At 25.2% G+C, this 16,015-nt stretch overlaps 1 protein-coding gene across 3 annotated transcripts in view; it reads right to left on the reverse strand.

Annotated features, from left to right (window-relative positions):
- LOC107448142 (mitochondrial RNA polymerase) overlaps window positions 1-16,015 on the reverse strand; it is a 40,378-nt gene that overhangs the window by 14,592 nt on the left and 9,771 nt on the right. For all 3 annotated transcript variants that reach the window (XM_043039485.2, XM_071182332.1, XM_043039487.2), the window contains 14 exons: window positions 15,434-15,538; window positions 14,443-14,589; window positions 12,725-12,815; window positions 12,550-12,629; window positions 11,618-11,749; window positions 11,412-11,531; window positions 10,274-10,315; window positions 9,561-9,640; window positions 7,854-7,920; window positions 5,613-5,748; window positions 4,650-4,783; window positions 4,138-4,238; window positions 1,089-1,209; window positions 528-612 (listed from right to left, as the gene is read on the reverse strand). In XM_043039485.2, coding sequence (XP_042895419.1) covers window positions 528-612; window positions 1,089-1,209; window positions 4,138-4,238; window positions 4,650-4,783; window positions 5,613-5,748; window positions 7,854-7,920; window positions 9,561-9,640; window positions 10,274-10,315; window positions 11,412-11,531; window positions 11,618-11,749; window positions 12,550-12,629; window positions 12,725-12,815; window positions 14,443-14,589; window positions 15,434-15,538 — 1,441 coding nt within the window. The remainder of the gene's footprint in view (window positions 1-527; window positions 613-1,088; window positions 1,210-4,137; window positions 4,239-4,649; window positions 4,784-5,612; window positions 5,749-7,853; window positions 7,921-9,560; window positions 9,641-10,273; window positions 10,316-11,411; window positions 11,532-11,617; window positions 11,750-12,549; window positions 12,630-12,724; window positions 12,816-14,442; window positions 14,590-15,433; window positions 15,539-16,015) is intronic.

Raw genomic sequence — 16,015 nt, forward strand, 5'->3', positions numbered from 1 at the left:
ATGTAATAATTTATACTTTTATTATGAGTCTGAAATTTTAAATAAGAAACTACAACAACTATCTTTTTCTTCTTACAGAAATCACACATTATATTTTACGTCATGACAACTACAAATTGATTGTTTGGTAGCTATTTTATCTGTAATGGTCGCCGCTAATCTAGTTTCATTCCTTAGTGCCTAAACACAGAACGACAGAAGAAAACAAAAAAACATCAAAAAAATTTTTTTTTTCGAAACTGAGAAAGGTTTTTGTATACAGAACTGAATAAATAACCAGTCTGTTACTGAATAAATAACCAGTCTGTTTTTGCACTTTAAAAAAGTTGTCAAACTTTATTTGTGTGTAGCACGAAGTATATTCTATCCTCATTTGGATTTAAACCGACTAAAACAGCATAGAAAATATCAATTTTTAAAAATTAAAATAAAGTTCATAGCAATGGAAACTTAACAAAAAATTATTTTGCACGGAACTTTTAATGCAATCTTATTAAATAAAAAAATCAAACGAAACTCTTGCTTACCCAAATGATTAAAGTGAGGGGGTGTTGGATACACTCGACCTCGGAAATCTAAGTTGTGAGGGAACCAAAAAACTGTTTCTCGAAACTATAAAGATTGAAAAAGTAAGAGTTTAAGCCTACAGAAAGTCATTAATGTAATTTATTCAAAACACATAATAAGTCTGTATTGTTACATTTTGAAAGAGAGCTACAAAACATATACAGGGAAACTTCTAAAAGCAGTCACTGACCATTTTTTATTTTTTAAATAACAGCAATTTTGAGATAGCTGCCGAATAGGAGTAGCAACTGTTGATAATTTTTAAAATAAAATCAGATATCTTCTTATTTATAAACTCTATTCACATCATCAACCATCATTCATGTATATTTAATTGACATTTAAATAATACTAATAAATTAATATGATAGAAGTACCAGAAAGAATAACATGCATGAAGAATAACAATTTTGTATGATTGATATACAGGCAAGTGATAGTGTTCACTTTTTTAAAAAGGAAAAAAAATTTAAAATGTATAATTGCATTATAAAAACTAACAAATTGCTATAAATACATACATGGTTAGCAATGCTCAGTTTGTAGAGACAGTCATACCAAAGGCTTGTCATTTCACATTTCTTTTTCTTCAGTTCTTGTTTTTGTCTACGAATAACAGCCTTTTCCTTCTTAGTCATAGACCTTTGAAATACATTTCGGATTCTTTGAATATATTATTTTAAAGAGCATTCAAATCAGGAAAAATTCAAATGTAAAGTGCGCAAATAAAAAATGGAACACCATGAATGACTTTTGGTCTAATTAACATTCATGGAAGCAAAACTTAATCTAAATGAGATGAGGGCCCAACCTTAATGTGTTAATTAGTGCAGATGATACTTTAAGTTACAAAGCAAGGAAAACTTTCCCAGATTAAGCATTTTTATTTGACATATTCGGATTCTAAACTCTCAAAATATGGGAGGTATCCGCAATCTGGTAAATATTGTCTCAATTGTTCATGCAGGGAGCAATAAAAATTTTAAACTGGTTAATTTCCTTTTTTTGTGAATTTTGCAGTATTTCATTGAATTTTATAAACTTTTTTGCACACAATTAAAAAATTTCTTTTTTTTTTGCAAAAAATTCTAAAAATTATTAATTATTTTTCATTGTTTTAATTAATAATAATCAAAGAATTTAGAATTGTAAGTTATTTAAAAGAATGTAATTTTAAATGGCAAAGTAAGAAATGCGAGCACAATCAACTTTTTAAAAATTAGATAACTAAGTATTAGTTTTTATGAAAGAAAATCAAAAGACAAAGTTGTCTCAGGCTTTAACATTAGGATATAATGTTAAAGCTTAAAAGAAAAGGAATTTAGGCTTAAAATTGTCCTTAATTTTTTAAAAATACATTAAGAAATTTACTAAATAAAATATACAAAATAAGAGCAAAAAAAAAAAAAAAAAAAAATCAGAGAGAAAGGTCACCTCTTTTTGAGAGAACGAGAAGAATATTATTATAATTTTAACTATTATTTCATGTGGTCTGAAACATTTTATTTAGATGAAAAAAAGATCTAGATTACCTTGACAAGGTCAAAAGAAATTCTTATTTATATAATTGTTAGTTATACTAGCTATGAAAAAAACTCATATAACTTCACATTAAAATTTATTAGCATGTGTAGAATGATGAATAGTGCTTTTAATTTATAACAAGTAGAAAGTTGAAGAAAATTTTTGACGAATGATGTGCTGATTAGTTAACAAACTTATTTGTTACCATAGACAAATCTACTTAGCAGTCAAGTTTTATTTTAGCAACTAAGAAAACTCCTTTGATTTAACAAGCTTATCAATTATATATACCTTGTATAAAAACTATAAAGTTCAAAAAATATTTATTTTATTTTTTTTCACACTTTTATGTCCATTCAATGAACAAACAATTTATAATTGATTTCAGAGTAAAAAAAAAAAAAAAAAAAAAAAAAAAAAAAAAAAAAAAAAAAAAAAAAAANAAAAAAAAAAACGCTTTAATAATTCACACAAAATAAACTAACTCAAACATTGTACATTCAAACTACTAGTTACAAAAGCCATATCTCCCTCTCATCTAAGAAACTGATCCCTATTTAAGAAATCAGAACAAACGACCCAGAAAAAATTGTCTTGACATGTAAAAAAGCAGTAGAAATTTCATTGCCCAGTGTACCAATTTTTATGTCAAAGATTTGATTTAGAACATTTTCCTCCTTTTGTAATTCCAATTTTTTTTGTACTCTTACAGACGGGAAACTATCAGTCTATTACCCTCCCTAAGTGTAGAAGGACCACCTTACTTGAAAAGATTGTGATTACCTCTGAACTATTTTCTTGTCATTTTGCTATTGATTCCCTTCCCTAAATATCTAATCAATTTCACATGTTTAATTTAAGGTTTCAGGAAAGTATAAAATTCTGTTAAATAAAAATAATAAATTAAAAATGAAAAAAATTCAAACTTTAAGCAATTTTTGAGCAAATCAAAACATATTAAGAAATCTGCGGATTTTAGAGAAAAAGAGGACAATTTCGCGGAAATCAGTGCGGAAATTCGAGCCGTGACAGACCTGCACCCCTAATTATTATGTATGTATACTATGAAGTATATATATCATGAAGAAATGCATATATGATGGTATTTTGTTACCATGGCTATTAAAATACCAAGCTCTAAAAATGGGGTTATGTGTATAATTCAGTACATAACTCCTGGGTGGGTGGTGGTGATGATATTTTGATTGGTTATTTATAAAATATTAATTAACCTGAACATTAGCTGGATAATGTGTGTGTATTTCAGTTATGTAAACTTGAAAATGAAAATATCTTTTCTAGAAAATTAATAATAAAAATAACTTTTTTAAAATGTTCATATCTATAAAAATTCTGATTTTGAAATAATAAAAAAAAAACATTTATAGAGCAGTAACTCTAAAAAGAATTTTTAAAATAAACAATTTTATAAGAACAAAAGCCCTAAGCATTGCCTATAGCCTGGACAAAAAATTAATTTGGAAAGGTTGCATTTACACACCTGTCTTTTAAAAGGCTGCCTTTACTCACCTTTCGACTATCATGTCTATTTTCATTAACTTTTAAAGTTAAACATTAACAGCCTGAATTATTTTAAGTTTACTTTCTAATAGATATAATTAAAATATATCATTGTGATATTAATAATAATTAAATTAATTGTAAATGGGACAACATTGAAAGCTATAAAAGTAATAAAATGATTTTTGCAGCTAAATATTCAGCATTGGACTCCATAAATAAAAGTTATAATCAACTTATATGGTGACATTGGTCTATTAATGATTAATGAGGAAAGTTTAAACACATTATTGTAAGAATTCTTTCCTTACGCTTCAGAAATCAAAATACATTATATAAATATGCCAAGACAATTTTTCTCTGTGTTTTGTAACAACAAAAAAACTCACAGAATTTTTACATTATGCAAGTTGAAAAATTCTGTGATGTAATAACAAAACTATAAGAGTACTCGAAAAATATTATGAAAATTAAAATATTTTATCTGTTAGGAATCAAAATAAAAAAAACTAAATGTTTGCTTACGGAAGAAATTTTGGAAGAGAAGGGCTTGAAGATGGATTCAGAGGTATTTCAAGTTCATCACTACCCCCATTTCTAAAGACATCAATTACCAGGTCTAATATCTATAATTAAATAAATTAATATTTGCTTTGTTATATTACAACAAACACTAAGTAAGAGAATTCAATCGAATTTTTACTGTCAATGTGGAAGAGACCAAAAATTATTCTTGTTTTATTTAAGACAGTATTATTTTAACTGAATTTTATTTAACTTAATTTATCGTTGAAATACTTTCTGTTATATATTTTCATTTCAAAATTTTTTCAAAAATTTCAAATTTTTATTTTGATAACAAGTTTAAATCGATACATAATATTGCCTTTTAAAGCTGAACTAATATTATTTAACTCTTTTGACACTCTGCTGTCAATAAATATAATACACAATAGAAATTAAATATCAGACAAATTTTAAAAAAATGACATCATAAATTCAAATATTTCACTAAACAAAATAAAGAAAACTCTTACTGGTTTATTAATGATCCAAGGACATAATGAAAGACTATTTAGTGAATCGAAACAAGGATTCAGTTGATAAGAAGGCATTTTAGAGTAGCGAGCAGCTTGATGAGTGGCTTGAATGGGAAATCGAATAAAAGGGGCTGCAAGAAATAATAACATTATTTTAGCCTTGATTTTTTTTAAATATGAAATTAAAGTTGTTGAAAGGCACACTTCTTATTCGAATTGTCGTTCAATATTTATTATTTTTTTATTCTAAAGTTTGCCAATTTTTTTATTATAAAGTTCGCAATTCTGACGACCTTCCCTCAAAAGTCTCAGGTACAAGCCTGTTTATGTCCACCACTAGACGAGTGTTTAATCATAATCATATCACAAAAGATTACTCTTATAATTTTCTTGCTTTTACAGTTATTAAATTAAAACATTTTAAAAAAGCCATTTTTTCAAATTAGTGTTTTTTTCATAACTTTAGTTAAATTATTTACTTGCAAGAATATCTGCAAAGTTAAAATCTTACTACACATAAAAAAACCTGTTTATATCGATAATAATAGTCGATATCAATAATAGTCTTAGGTCCCAGCAAAGTTCCGATTTTTTTTAATGCATTTGCAAACAGTTTGTATCAGTATATCAATAATCTTTCTTTAAATGAACCTGTAAACACAATAAAAAATTTTAATATACGCTAATGCAGTAAAAAAACAAAGGCTATGTATATATTGATTGCAATGTTTGACATTGGATAAATAAGTGCTTAAACTGCCTATAGCAATAACCTGTATTTAAAAGTACTTTTTTAGGCCCATTAAGCATTATTACTGACAGAATTCACCACCAATGTATTTTTTTGAAAATTTATACGTAATTAAATTATAATTATAAAAAATAACAGACAATAATAGATTAATAACAAATGACTATAATTATATATATAATTGAAATATAAAATTATAAATCCATTACTTGTAGTTATGAGCAAGCCTCCTGAATCATGCTTTACCCAAGGTTTCGGAGGAGAAAGCATAGGAACTAAAGTTGTATCAAAAACTAAATTCTCTAGTTTTGCATCTCGGTATAACTTGCACAACAAGGAATGTGTCTAAATGGTAGGAAGCATTATATCAATAAAGGATAATAAGTTCCAATCTTTGAGCATAAAGTTAAAGAAAATTATCAGAAGAAACATTTCATAAACATTATTATAAAGTTTTATGCTCTAATTTAATCATTTTTTAATTTTCCTTTTTATATTAAACAGGTTAAAATTTCTAAAAATTCCTAGCTATCATACTTATAACTGAGCTTAACTGAAGTCCATAGTATTTTGTTTGCATCATTAGATTCCTTAAGACGATTTCAAATAATTTTACACAAGAAGACTTTTACAACTAAAAATAAATTAAATAAATAACCATTCACTACTTTAAACCTACATAAAAATGTAAATAATATTACTTTTTATGTGTCTCAGGCTATAATCATGTATGTAATAGCAATTGTTTGAATAATGTTAAAAACAATTTAATACTAAAATATTTCACATGGTCACGTGTTAGTAAAAAATACATACCTGATTAAATAATTTAAAGTTTCAAAAATTTAATTAGTTTCTATTAATTATAATTTAAAGCTTCCAATTGTCAGAAACTAAAAGTACTTGTGCATGCTTATATGCAAATGATTAATTAAATAAGTTTTATATAACCTATTGAAAAAAACAAATATAATGAATGTACTAATTCGTATTTTAATGAAACTGAACTCAGAATCTATTTATTTAAACATTAAATTTTCTTTATTTTATTTTTAAATCAACATTAAACAGTCGACTGAGCTTGCATTTGTGGTAATCATGGTTCAACTCCATAGGTGTACACTCTTAGACCAAGTGTTGAACGAAACTCGCCTTCATGAAAGACTTCTTAAGGGACATAGCCAACATTTGTGTTGCCATGAAAACCTCCCGAGAACGATTTAATGACAAGATTATTCTAACCCCCCATGATTCATCATCTATCATTGAGGACATTTTTACGTTAGAACTGTGCTCGGTGAGAACCTCAAATAGCATTTAAATCAACCAGCTATTGTCTAATTTTCGAGTTTATGCCACTTCACTGAAAGAGAAGTGCTCTATCCTGGTCGAAAAATTAACATTTGACGTGGTCTAAATATTGTCTAGTTGTGAGTTTGTGTTACCTCACTGAAAGACAAGTGCTCGAACTATGTTCAAGTATTTCAAAGTAAAAAAAGAAAAAAAATCGAAGATGTAAGTTATTTTACATACATACATTGTTTTAATTTGTGAGTCACTGTGAACGGTAAGAAAAAACTATTTTCAGTAAATTTAGTTTTAGTAAATTATACTCTTTTTTAAATGGATTACATCAAATTAACATATTGCATAACTCATACGCTTTTATTTAATAAATTACATGCACTACCAATGATTTTATTTAAATAATTTTTTTCATAACGTCACATTTAAAAAAAATTTATTAAAGTCTAACATCAGCACCTCTTAAAAGAGCATTAACTGAAATAATTGAAATTTCCTTTTTTAAACAAAATAAGCAAAAAGTTTTAGATGAAATTTAGGAAATTATTCAAGAATCTTAATCCTTCAATTTAGTATAAGGACTAATAACATTAAATTGCATTATAAAGAAAATTAAGAGAAATATTATATACCATAGTTTAAATTAGAAAAAAAAACATGTTTACAAACAATTTTATTATTCTCTTGTAAGATATATTATTTAACATTGTGGATCAAGCAGATTAATTATACAGTCTTACGTTACATTTTTGGATTAATTGTAGTATTATTCAGCTTTATTCAAAAAAATGTGTTTACCAGGAGATAAAAAATGAAAAATTTTGCAAATTAAACTATTTAGAAGACTAACATGCATAAAGCACGTATAAAGCAAAGTATACATGTCTAAATGATTACAAATACATTACTGTAAAAATCTGAAAATTGCATACATGATAAAAAAAAATAGCTATCCTTAAGTTTTTTATTTTATTTTGGAAAGTCTGATAGTAAAAAAAAGTTATTACTTTACAAAACTATGAAAATTTAATAAAACTACAACGAAAAAAAAAACTAAAAATTTTATTAACTAAAAATTATAATAAATAATACTTTTTGAAAAAATTAAATTTTTACGAGATTAATAAGTAAAGAAGTAAAATTACCCTTATTTGTTTAGATAATTTTAAATCCATTCCTTCATATGCAGTATAAAATGCTTGACTCATAACCCTAAAAATAAAATAATGGATAATTAAAATGTATAAAAATTAGCAAAGAAAATAAACGGAACAACGCTAAAAAATTAAAAATTTTAATTGGAGCTTTTAAATCATTGTAAGGCATTATGCAGGGAATTTATGACTAGAATACAAAGTATGTTTTTGCCATAAGAAAAATACATACACAAAAAACAATCACCTGGATATGATTTAAAAAAATTTAGTATATGAAAAAAGGTTCATTATACATTAAACAGAAGAAGAAAAAAATTTTGTGTCACAAAAAAAGTGAAATTAGTAAGAAAAAACATAAAAATTAGTCCTACACCATCAAAAAAACTTTGTTATTCAGTTAAAATTTGTTTAAAAATGAAAATGCAACACAATATGACTTCTGGAATGCTGAAGAGCTTTTGAACTGAGCTTAAATCTTGGATAAACATAATTCTGACAGTGCATAATATTTTAAGGCTACTTTTATAAGCATTTTTACAGCTTTTTAAATTGCTTTTTTTATGTGTTTAATACAAGCTTTCAGGTTACTAGTAAAAAATAAAGTTTGTTTTCCGATGCAAAATCAAAACAATAAACAAAAACGTACTTTAACTTAGCCGTAAGAATAAATTCAAGGGGATTAACGCACAAACAAAATGAAGCCAGACATAGCTAAGTGAAAAAATCACTCAGTAAAAAAATGAGTGACTTAAATTTAGGAAAATGCATACTTAAACAACGTTAAATTTTCTTTAATATGCTTGCATTTCCTTTACAATATGTTTCCTAATTTCCGTTAGACTATTCACAAATTATAAGGAAAAATAACAACCAAAAGTAAATATTAGCAACAACTTAGTATCAATTGGCCTTTACAAATTATCTCTTTCAAAAACTATTTTAATATGCATTTAATTTTAAATTTTCCATTATATTTTCTTTACCTATGAAGTTTTCGAAATTAAGTGTCAGAAAAAAAACTAAGAATGTGAAAAGTTAAAATAATTTATTCAAGAGTACTTCAAAAAATATAACACAATGAAAACTTTCAAAACTATAAAGCTACAATTTTTAAAATTTCCAGAACGTCATCAGCGTTAGATTCAATAATGTCCTCGTACAGTTCCCACTCTGCAATAGATTCAACTTCATATTAATTTGCTGAGTCCTACAAAAAATCATCTTTACTCCCATCCAAAGAATTCCAAATTTCCCAATTATTAAAATATTTTACGAAAACATTTGTATACACGTTTTGACACACATCTAGTATCATTTGAATACAAGAAATTTAGTTGAATTAGTAAACTCTACAACTTTTTTTTTAACTCACTTAGAAAAATCTAAATTGTTAGCAGGTGGCCTTAATCCTTATTTATTGCTATATTTAAAGTTTCATTTGGCTGCTTTTTCTATACAGTTTGAAAAGAGCGGGGAAACAAATATTTTCAGTAGTGAGATCATTTTTGAGTATTAAGGGATACTCATGTAATCACAAAATTGCAAGAAAGTCAGAGAAATAAGTTTAAAAAAAAAATGAAAAAAGTTGAAAATCAAATAAAAATGGGAAAAGGGTCTGAAATTTAAGCTATCCCAGTAATATTAAAAACAAGTCAAACATTTTTATTAGGTAAAGCCTACACAAACAATACTTACTTGCTGGGAGCTTTATGACGAACACAATCAGCATTAAATGCAATATTATTGCGAAGAATATCATATAGATATTTTCCAATCTATAAATGATAAATAATGCATCAAATATATAACTTATAAACCAACATTTATTACTAAGAATAACTGAGTTTTCTTTTTGTTTTTGCCAGTCATATACATGAAAAAATATAGCCTTTTTTAACTTACATTTTAATGCAAACATAAATTCATAGTTTCATTTTCGAACGTAAGTTTAAAATAAATTTATATGCAATAACAGCCTTTTAAATGCTGCAAATTACAAACAATAAAAACCATTAATATTGAAGAATAGATACAGAAAAACAATTTTTCAATTTCCTCACCTTTTTGTTTTTGCCATTTTCTATAAAAACTCTTAAACCTACATGCAATTTTTTTTAATTTTTTTTGCAGCGTAGTAACATTGGACAATGAAATAAGATTAAATTAATTTGTAGTAACTAGGCTCTAAATTTGTAAAAGTTCTTAATATGAATTTCTAAAAATAAAATAACATATTTTGCTTATGAACTTTAACAAAATAATTATGAAAAACATATCTAAACATAATAAAGTAATACTTCATTTAGCACTAAGTGAAGATTTATTAAATATATTTAATAATTTTTAATTTATATGATTCAGATTCTAATTTAAAGTGGAAAAAAGTTTTTAAAAATTATATCTCTTACATGTAATAAGACATCAGGAGGCCAGTTATTATGTGAAATATCCTAAAAATATACAAAATTAAGATTAGTATGAAATTGCATTAAAAAAGGTAATACATCAAAAATACAAATCTACTTTAACTGCTTACAAATGTAACCATATATAATTTACTTAAAAATGAAATAGTAATTTTCAAAAAAAATTGTTTTTACAAATAAAATACTAAAATTCAACTAAAATTCAATAACAGATGGCAGATCCAGAAAATGTTTATCTTGTGCAATTTTTTCTTCTTTGTAATAAAAATTTATGGGAAGCAACTGAATTTTTCTCACTCTCCCACTTCCCATGAAGTTAAAAAACTAAAATTTAGAACATGTCTTCTTCATGAAATAAATAGAAAAACTAAAAAAGTTTTTAATTATCAAGATAATTAGCCTAATTAAGTATTGCTAAATAACATGTTTTCACTGAGAAAAAAATCTCAAATTTGGACCAGGCCTTTCTTATCAGATATAAAGAAAAACTATAAAAATTTCATTTCAAAATTTGTAAGTATCGGGATAATATTTACCTTACCATTTGAAACCCATTACTCCATTATGCTAAATAAGCATTTGCCACAAACATAGAAATCTCAAATTTTGACCGCATGTTTCTTATCAAATAAAGGGAGAAATTAAAAAAGTTACACTTTGATATTTTGTTACTATTGGCCTAATTGACAGTAATGCTAAATAACACATTTTTACCAGGATAGAAGTCTCAACTTTAGACTATGTATTCTTTTATAGGATAAATATGTATTCTTTATGGGATAAAATTAATACATTTACAGTGTTGCTCTATAATTATATTTAGAATGTGTAAAATTTGCTGTAGAGTAATGTTTGTAGAGTTTAAAAAATTATTTCTTTTTTATACATTAATTTTGAAATATCTGTATTTCAAAAGAAATAGCAAATTAATTTAAATTGCAGTGGCTTTAAATGGCTACAATTATCAAATAAAGTGAGCAAATAGTTAATATACTTAAATTAGGTAAAGAATTCATATATCAGGCAGTAGATATTACAAATAAGCCATTATTCTAATATAGTAGAAAATAGTCATTATTCATATAGCCAGAAAATAGTGCAGATAGAAAATGATACTCACAATACTAGGTCCACTCGAATAATCTAATTTCAACTTCTCCCAATATTCCCTTGGCGTATATTTTTCACAAAGTTCAGGATTAAGAAGATAATCTAGGTAATGTTGATAAATGAATAACACCTGAATGAAGAGAGACATTACATAATGAAATGAAATATTACACAATTTGTTTTAAAATAAAACTTCAAGAAATAATATAAAGATACCTTGTCTGTTATTTTATGTTTTTGATTCAGCCAAACAAAGTAATGGTTCATAACTTTGTGTCCAAGCGCTTTATACATGGTACCTTCATTAAGGCTGAAAAACTCCCCAGTTTCAGAAAGTAATCTTACTTCCTAATAAAAAAATTTTATTTTAATTGTTATAAAAACATAAAAATTTTATTGTAATAAGAAATTAATAAGGAGCATGAAATAAATCCTAAATGTACACATTTTAATTTAAAAATAAAATAAAAATAATATTAGATAATGAATTACTCATTTTTTTAACAATAAAATTAACAGAAAATAAAGTTTTACTCAAAGAAAACATAAAAATATTTTTGTAAATAGAAATTAGTAATTGATCTACTTAAACATCTACATTGATCTACAAAACAACATACAAACATTGATCTACAAAACCTAAATATATGGATTCGGTTTAAAAAATTGTTAAATCAGATAACGAATTATTGTATTTTTTTATTGTTATTAAGTAAAAAGAATATGAAATGTTAACTGATGTAAACATAATTAAAAAACATTAAAATATTTTTTAAAAGCATAAAAAAATTATATTTCTAAAGAAAATTTTTTTTTTCTTAAAAAACATAAAAATTTCATATTTGCGAAAAGAAATTAATAAGAAATCTACTTAAACATGAATTAAATCGCGAGAATACCAATTTAAAATCGAAAAATTAATAAATAATTTTTTTACTTATTATTTATTAACAGAATATAAAGTTTTACCAGAAGTAAACATAAAAATAACGTTGTAAAAATATTATTTCATTAATTAGAAATTAGAAAATTACTTAAACATGAATTAAACCCAAAATATACCAATTTTAAGATTGAAAAATTGATGTACAAATCAGATAACGAATTAATTAATATAATTATTAAGTTAGTGGAATATAAAGTTTTACCTGAAGTAAAAGATCCACGAGAATATCAGTATCAATCACAGCTAAATATGGATAAATTGATGTTTTACGAATTCGAATTCCTAAATATAAAATAAATAAAGTTCAATACTTTTTAAAATCAATAAACTAAATCAGATAAGAAAATATAAAACTTTCGTTGGTTGATTCCCCTCACCAAGAGATCGTTTTTCAAGACTTTTAATGTTTTTCAAAACCTGCGTAAGTTTTTTCCTCCACTCGCCTTCACATTCTTTTAAATACTTCCTCTAATAAATGAAAAACATAGTTCAGGTAAAAGAAATTGACAAAAGAGTAGAATATTTATTTAAAAAAAGACAATAAACTTAAAGAAACTATTATCACTCTAGAAGTGTTCAATGATTTACTCTCTACACTCTGAAATTTTACATATTTTGCAAAGTTGGGATAATACTGTAACACTTTAAAATTTTATGTTTAGAGTTTTTGAAGATATCACTAATCATTATTGAATTTCTTTAAAAAAAATTAAGATTATTAATTAAAACACTAATTTGCTTGACATAAGTAAAAGAAATATAAAAACTATCATAATAAGAAAAATTAAATGAAGGAACCAATAAATATAAGACTAAAAAATACTTTTAACCCTTTCGCGACGAGTTTTTTTAAATTTTTTACAACAACAATTTTGGTAGCATAAACTATGAGTAGGGTAGCATTATGTACGGCAGCGCCATCTATGTTCTGGGAATAAAAATACCTTCAAAAATATTGGCAGGACTGGTGGGAAAGTCTCCCATTAGACAGGGGAGGGTTTCTGTCCCAAAAGAGTTTTTTTTAATTTGCTTGGGACGTATCTGTCCCGCTAGGTGCGAAAGGGTTAAGGTAGTACTGTACAGTGTGCAAAGAAAAAAAGCAAACACCTTAATACCTTTTGGTCTAATTACCAGATTTTTAGGTACTATAACTCAATCTTAATGGTTTGGGGGAAAAAACTAAAATATGCTAATAATTTAGTGCAGGTGATATTTTAAGTAATGCAATCAGACTTGCAAAATGCGCTTTCCCTGAATAATCATATAGATGAATTTTTGACCTTCAAAATATGTTACTGCAATGCAATATGTAATTGCAATCTAGAAAACATGGTCCTAATTGTTGTTGGAGGAGTGGGTTAGAAAGTTTGAACCCTTTAATGTTAATTTCACTTTTTGCATATTTCACCATATTTTTGGAACTAATGAAGCAAAAAAAGAATTTCCACATAATTATAAAACTTTCTTATTCAAAGAACATTCCGTTACAATTTTTTTTAAATCTTTATTTATTATTTTATTTAATAAGAGCAAAACAAAATTTTAATTCTAAGGTACACAAATTTTTGTACAAATTTAATCTACTAATTTCAAATACCAAAATCAAAAATTTGAAGGTAATCAATCAATTAATACTTCAGAATGAAAGATTTAAAAATACAACATCTTTGATACGGTGAAATATGTAAAAAAGAAATTAATATTAAAGGGTCTACGCTTTAACAACTTTCCTACATAAACTATTGAAATTATGTTTCTGGAATTGCAGCTACCTCCCATATTTTAAGGGTTAAGAATCTAAATCCTACAAAAAAATTATATAGGTTTATTCAGAAAAAAATCTGTTTTTGATTGTACTTTTATAATTTAAAATATCAATATCACATATTCGCTAATTAGCGTACATATCTGCTAATAAGGTTAGGTCCTTAAACCATTAAGGTCAAGTCCTAGTAAAATATATTCTGTTCACTAGATCAAATGTTATTAAGGTTTTTGCCTTTTTTGTGCAGTGTACTTCCTAAAATTTGAGCTAATTTATTTATTTACTGAACTTTTCACTCACAAGTAGAAAAAAATCCTCGTTTAAACTTACAGATTTAAGAACTTTTGCATCCAATTTTGTAATTGCATCTACTGATCTAATCTCAAGGCTATACTTAATTTCACTTTGCATTTGATTTGCAGCATGTTTTGGTATATCTTTTTCTTCAAAGCAAAGATCAAGGTGTCTACCTCCTCTCTACAAAATAAAACAATGGTAAATAAAATAACAGACATAAAATTACAATTTAAAGGCCCTAGATATTACAATGTTTAATATAAACATGAAATATATAATATGTTATATAATAGGAGAATGAATATTATAAAGGTATATGATAATTACGGAGGCAGATATCTCTTCTGAAATTGAGCTTAAAAGCAGAATAATTTCATGAATTTTTATTGGCTAAAATTAAGTAATAACATCATATAAAGTATTACCAATATGTTTCTTTAAAATTTATTATCAAAAGCAATAAAGTTATCAACGATATTAAAGAGTTTTAAAAATGCAGGATACCATAAACATATTAGTCTTAGATAATAAAAAACATAAAAAAATAAAGGGATTAAAAATATAATCGACTATCTAGGTTTTGACCATTTGCTTTATAAGAAAATATTTATTTTTAACTCATACAGTTTTTATTTTAAAAAAATGGAGCTTCTAACTGTTAAATATAATCCATAAAATGAGAGCTTTTTTTTAAAAAATAAAAGACAAAAATATAAAAATAATGATATAATTAGGAAAATTTAAGATAATTGGCTGAATGGTTAGGAAGATATTTATGGGACAATTTTAAGAACCATTTCAAAAGTTCAGGAATATATTTAAACACATGTAATTAAAAAGCTATCTTTAATGATAAAATAACTTCATAAATATTTTGAACTGTTTCTGACTATTTTATAAAACCTCATCTTACAAAAGTGATAAACTTATGAAATGCATAAGATAAAGATTTATTGCTATTACCAATGAAAATTATGTTAAAGATCATAAAAAGAAATTCGGAAGAAAGAAAAAAAAATCTTACTCCATAAGATTTATCATTCAACTTATTGAGAAGTTCACATGAATATATAGAACTTTCTTTTCCCAGTGACGGTGTGGAAAGATTTGATTCCACAAATCCTAACACCTGAAATTAATAAAAATATAAAGAACATTATTATTAAACATAAATATCACACTACACTAACATTATTGAGATTAAATAGTAATAAGCGTGTCGAAAATCATATACCAAATACAATATCTACATCATATAAAATTGTGAATAACTCAGAATGTGAGTTTTGTTCACAATTCTAAATGTTTGCACACAGCAAAATTTTCAAGCTGTTTGATGTACACAGTAAGATTTTTCAAAATATAAATAAATAAATACATAAAATAAAGCAGTGTGGTAAAGCAAATAAAAGTAAAGGCTGGTTCATTATAGCTGAGAGATAAAGTACAGTATTTGTGCCTCTTCTTTTCATATTTATAAGAAGAAGATAACAATGTTTTAGAACATCAGCAAAATAATTAAAAACAAATCATGTCAACAAAGTATGAAAAATCAGATTTCATATTTTCTTCTACTTTTATACTCTTAAATGCTGCTGTGCATCAG

Source organism: Parasteatoda tepidariorum, chromosome 1 (assembly GCF_043381705.1).
Source record: "Parasteatoda tepidariorum isolate YZ-2023 chromosome 1, CAS_Ptep_4.0, whole genome shotgun sequence".
Lineage (NCBI taxonomy): Eukaryota > Metazoa > Arthropoda > Arachnida > Araneae > Theridiidae > Parasteatoda > Parasteatoda tepidariorum.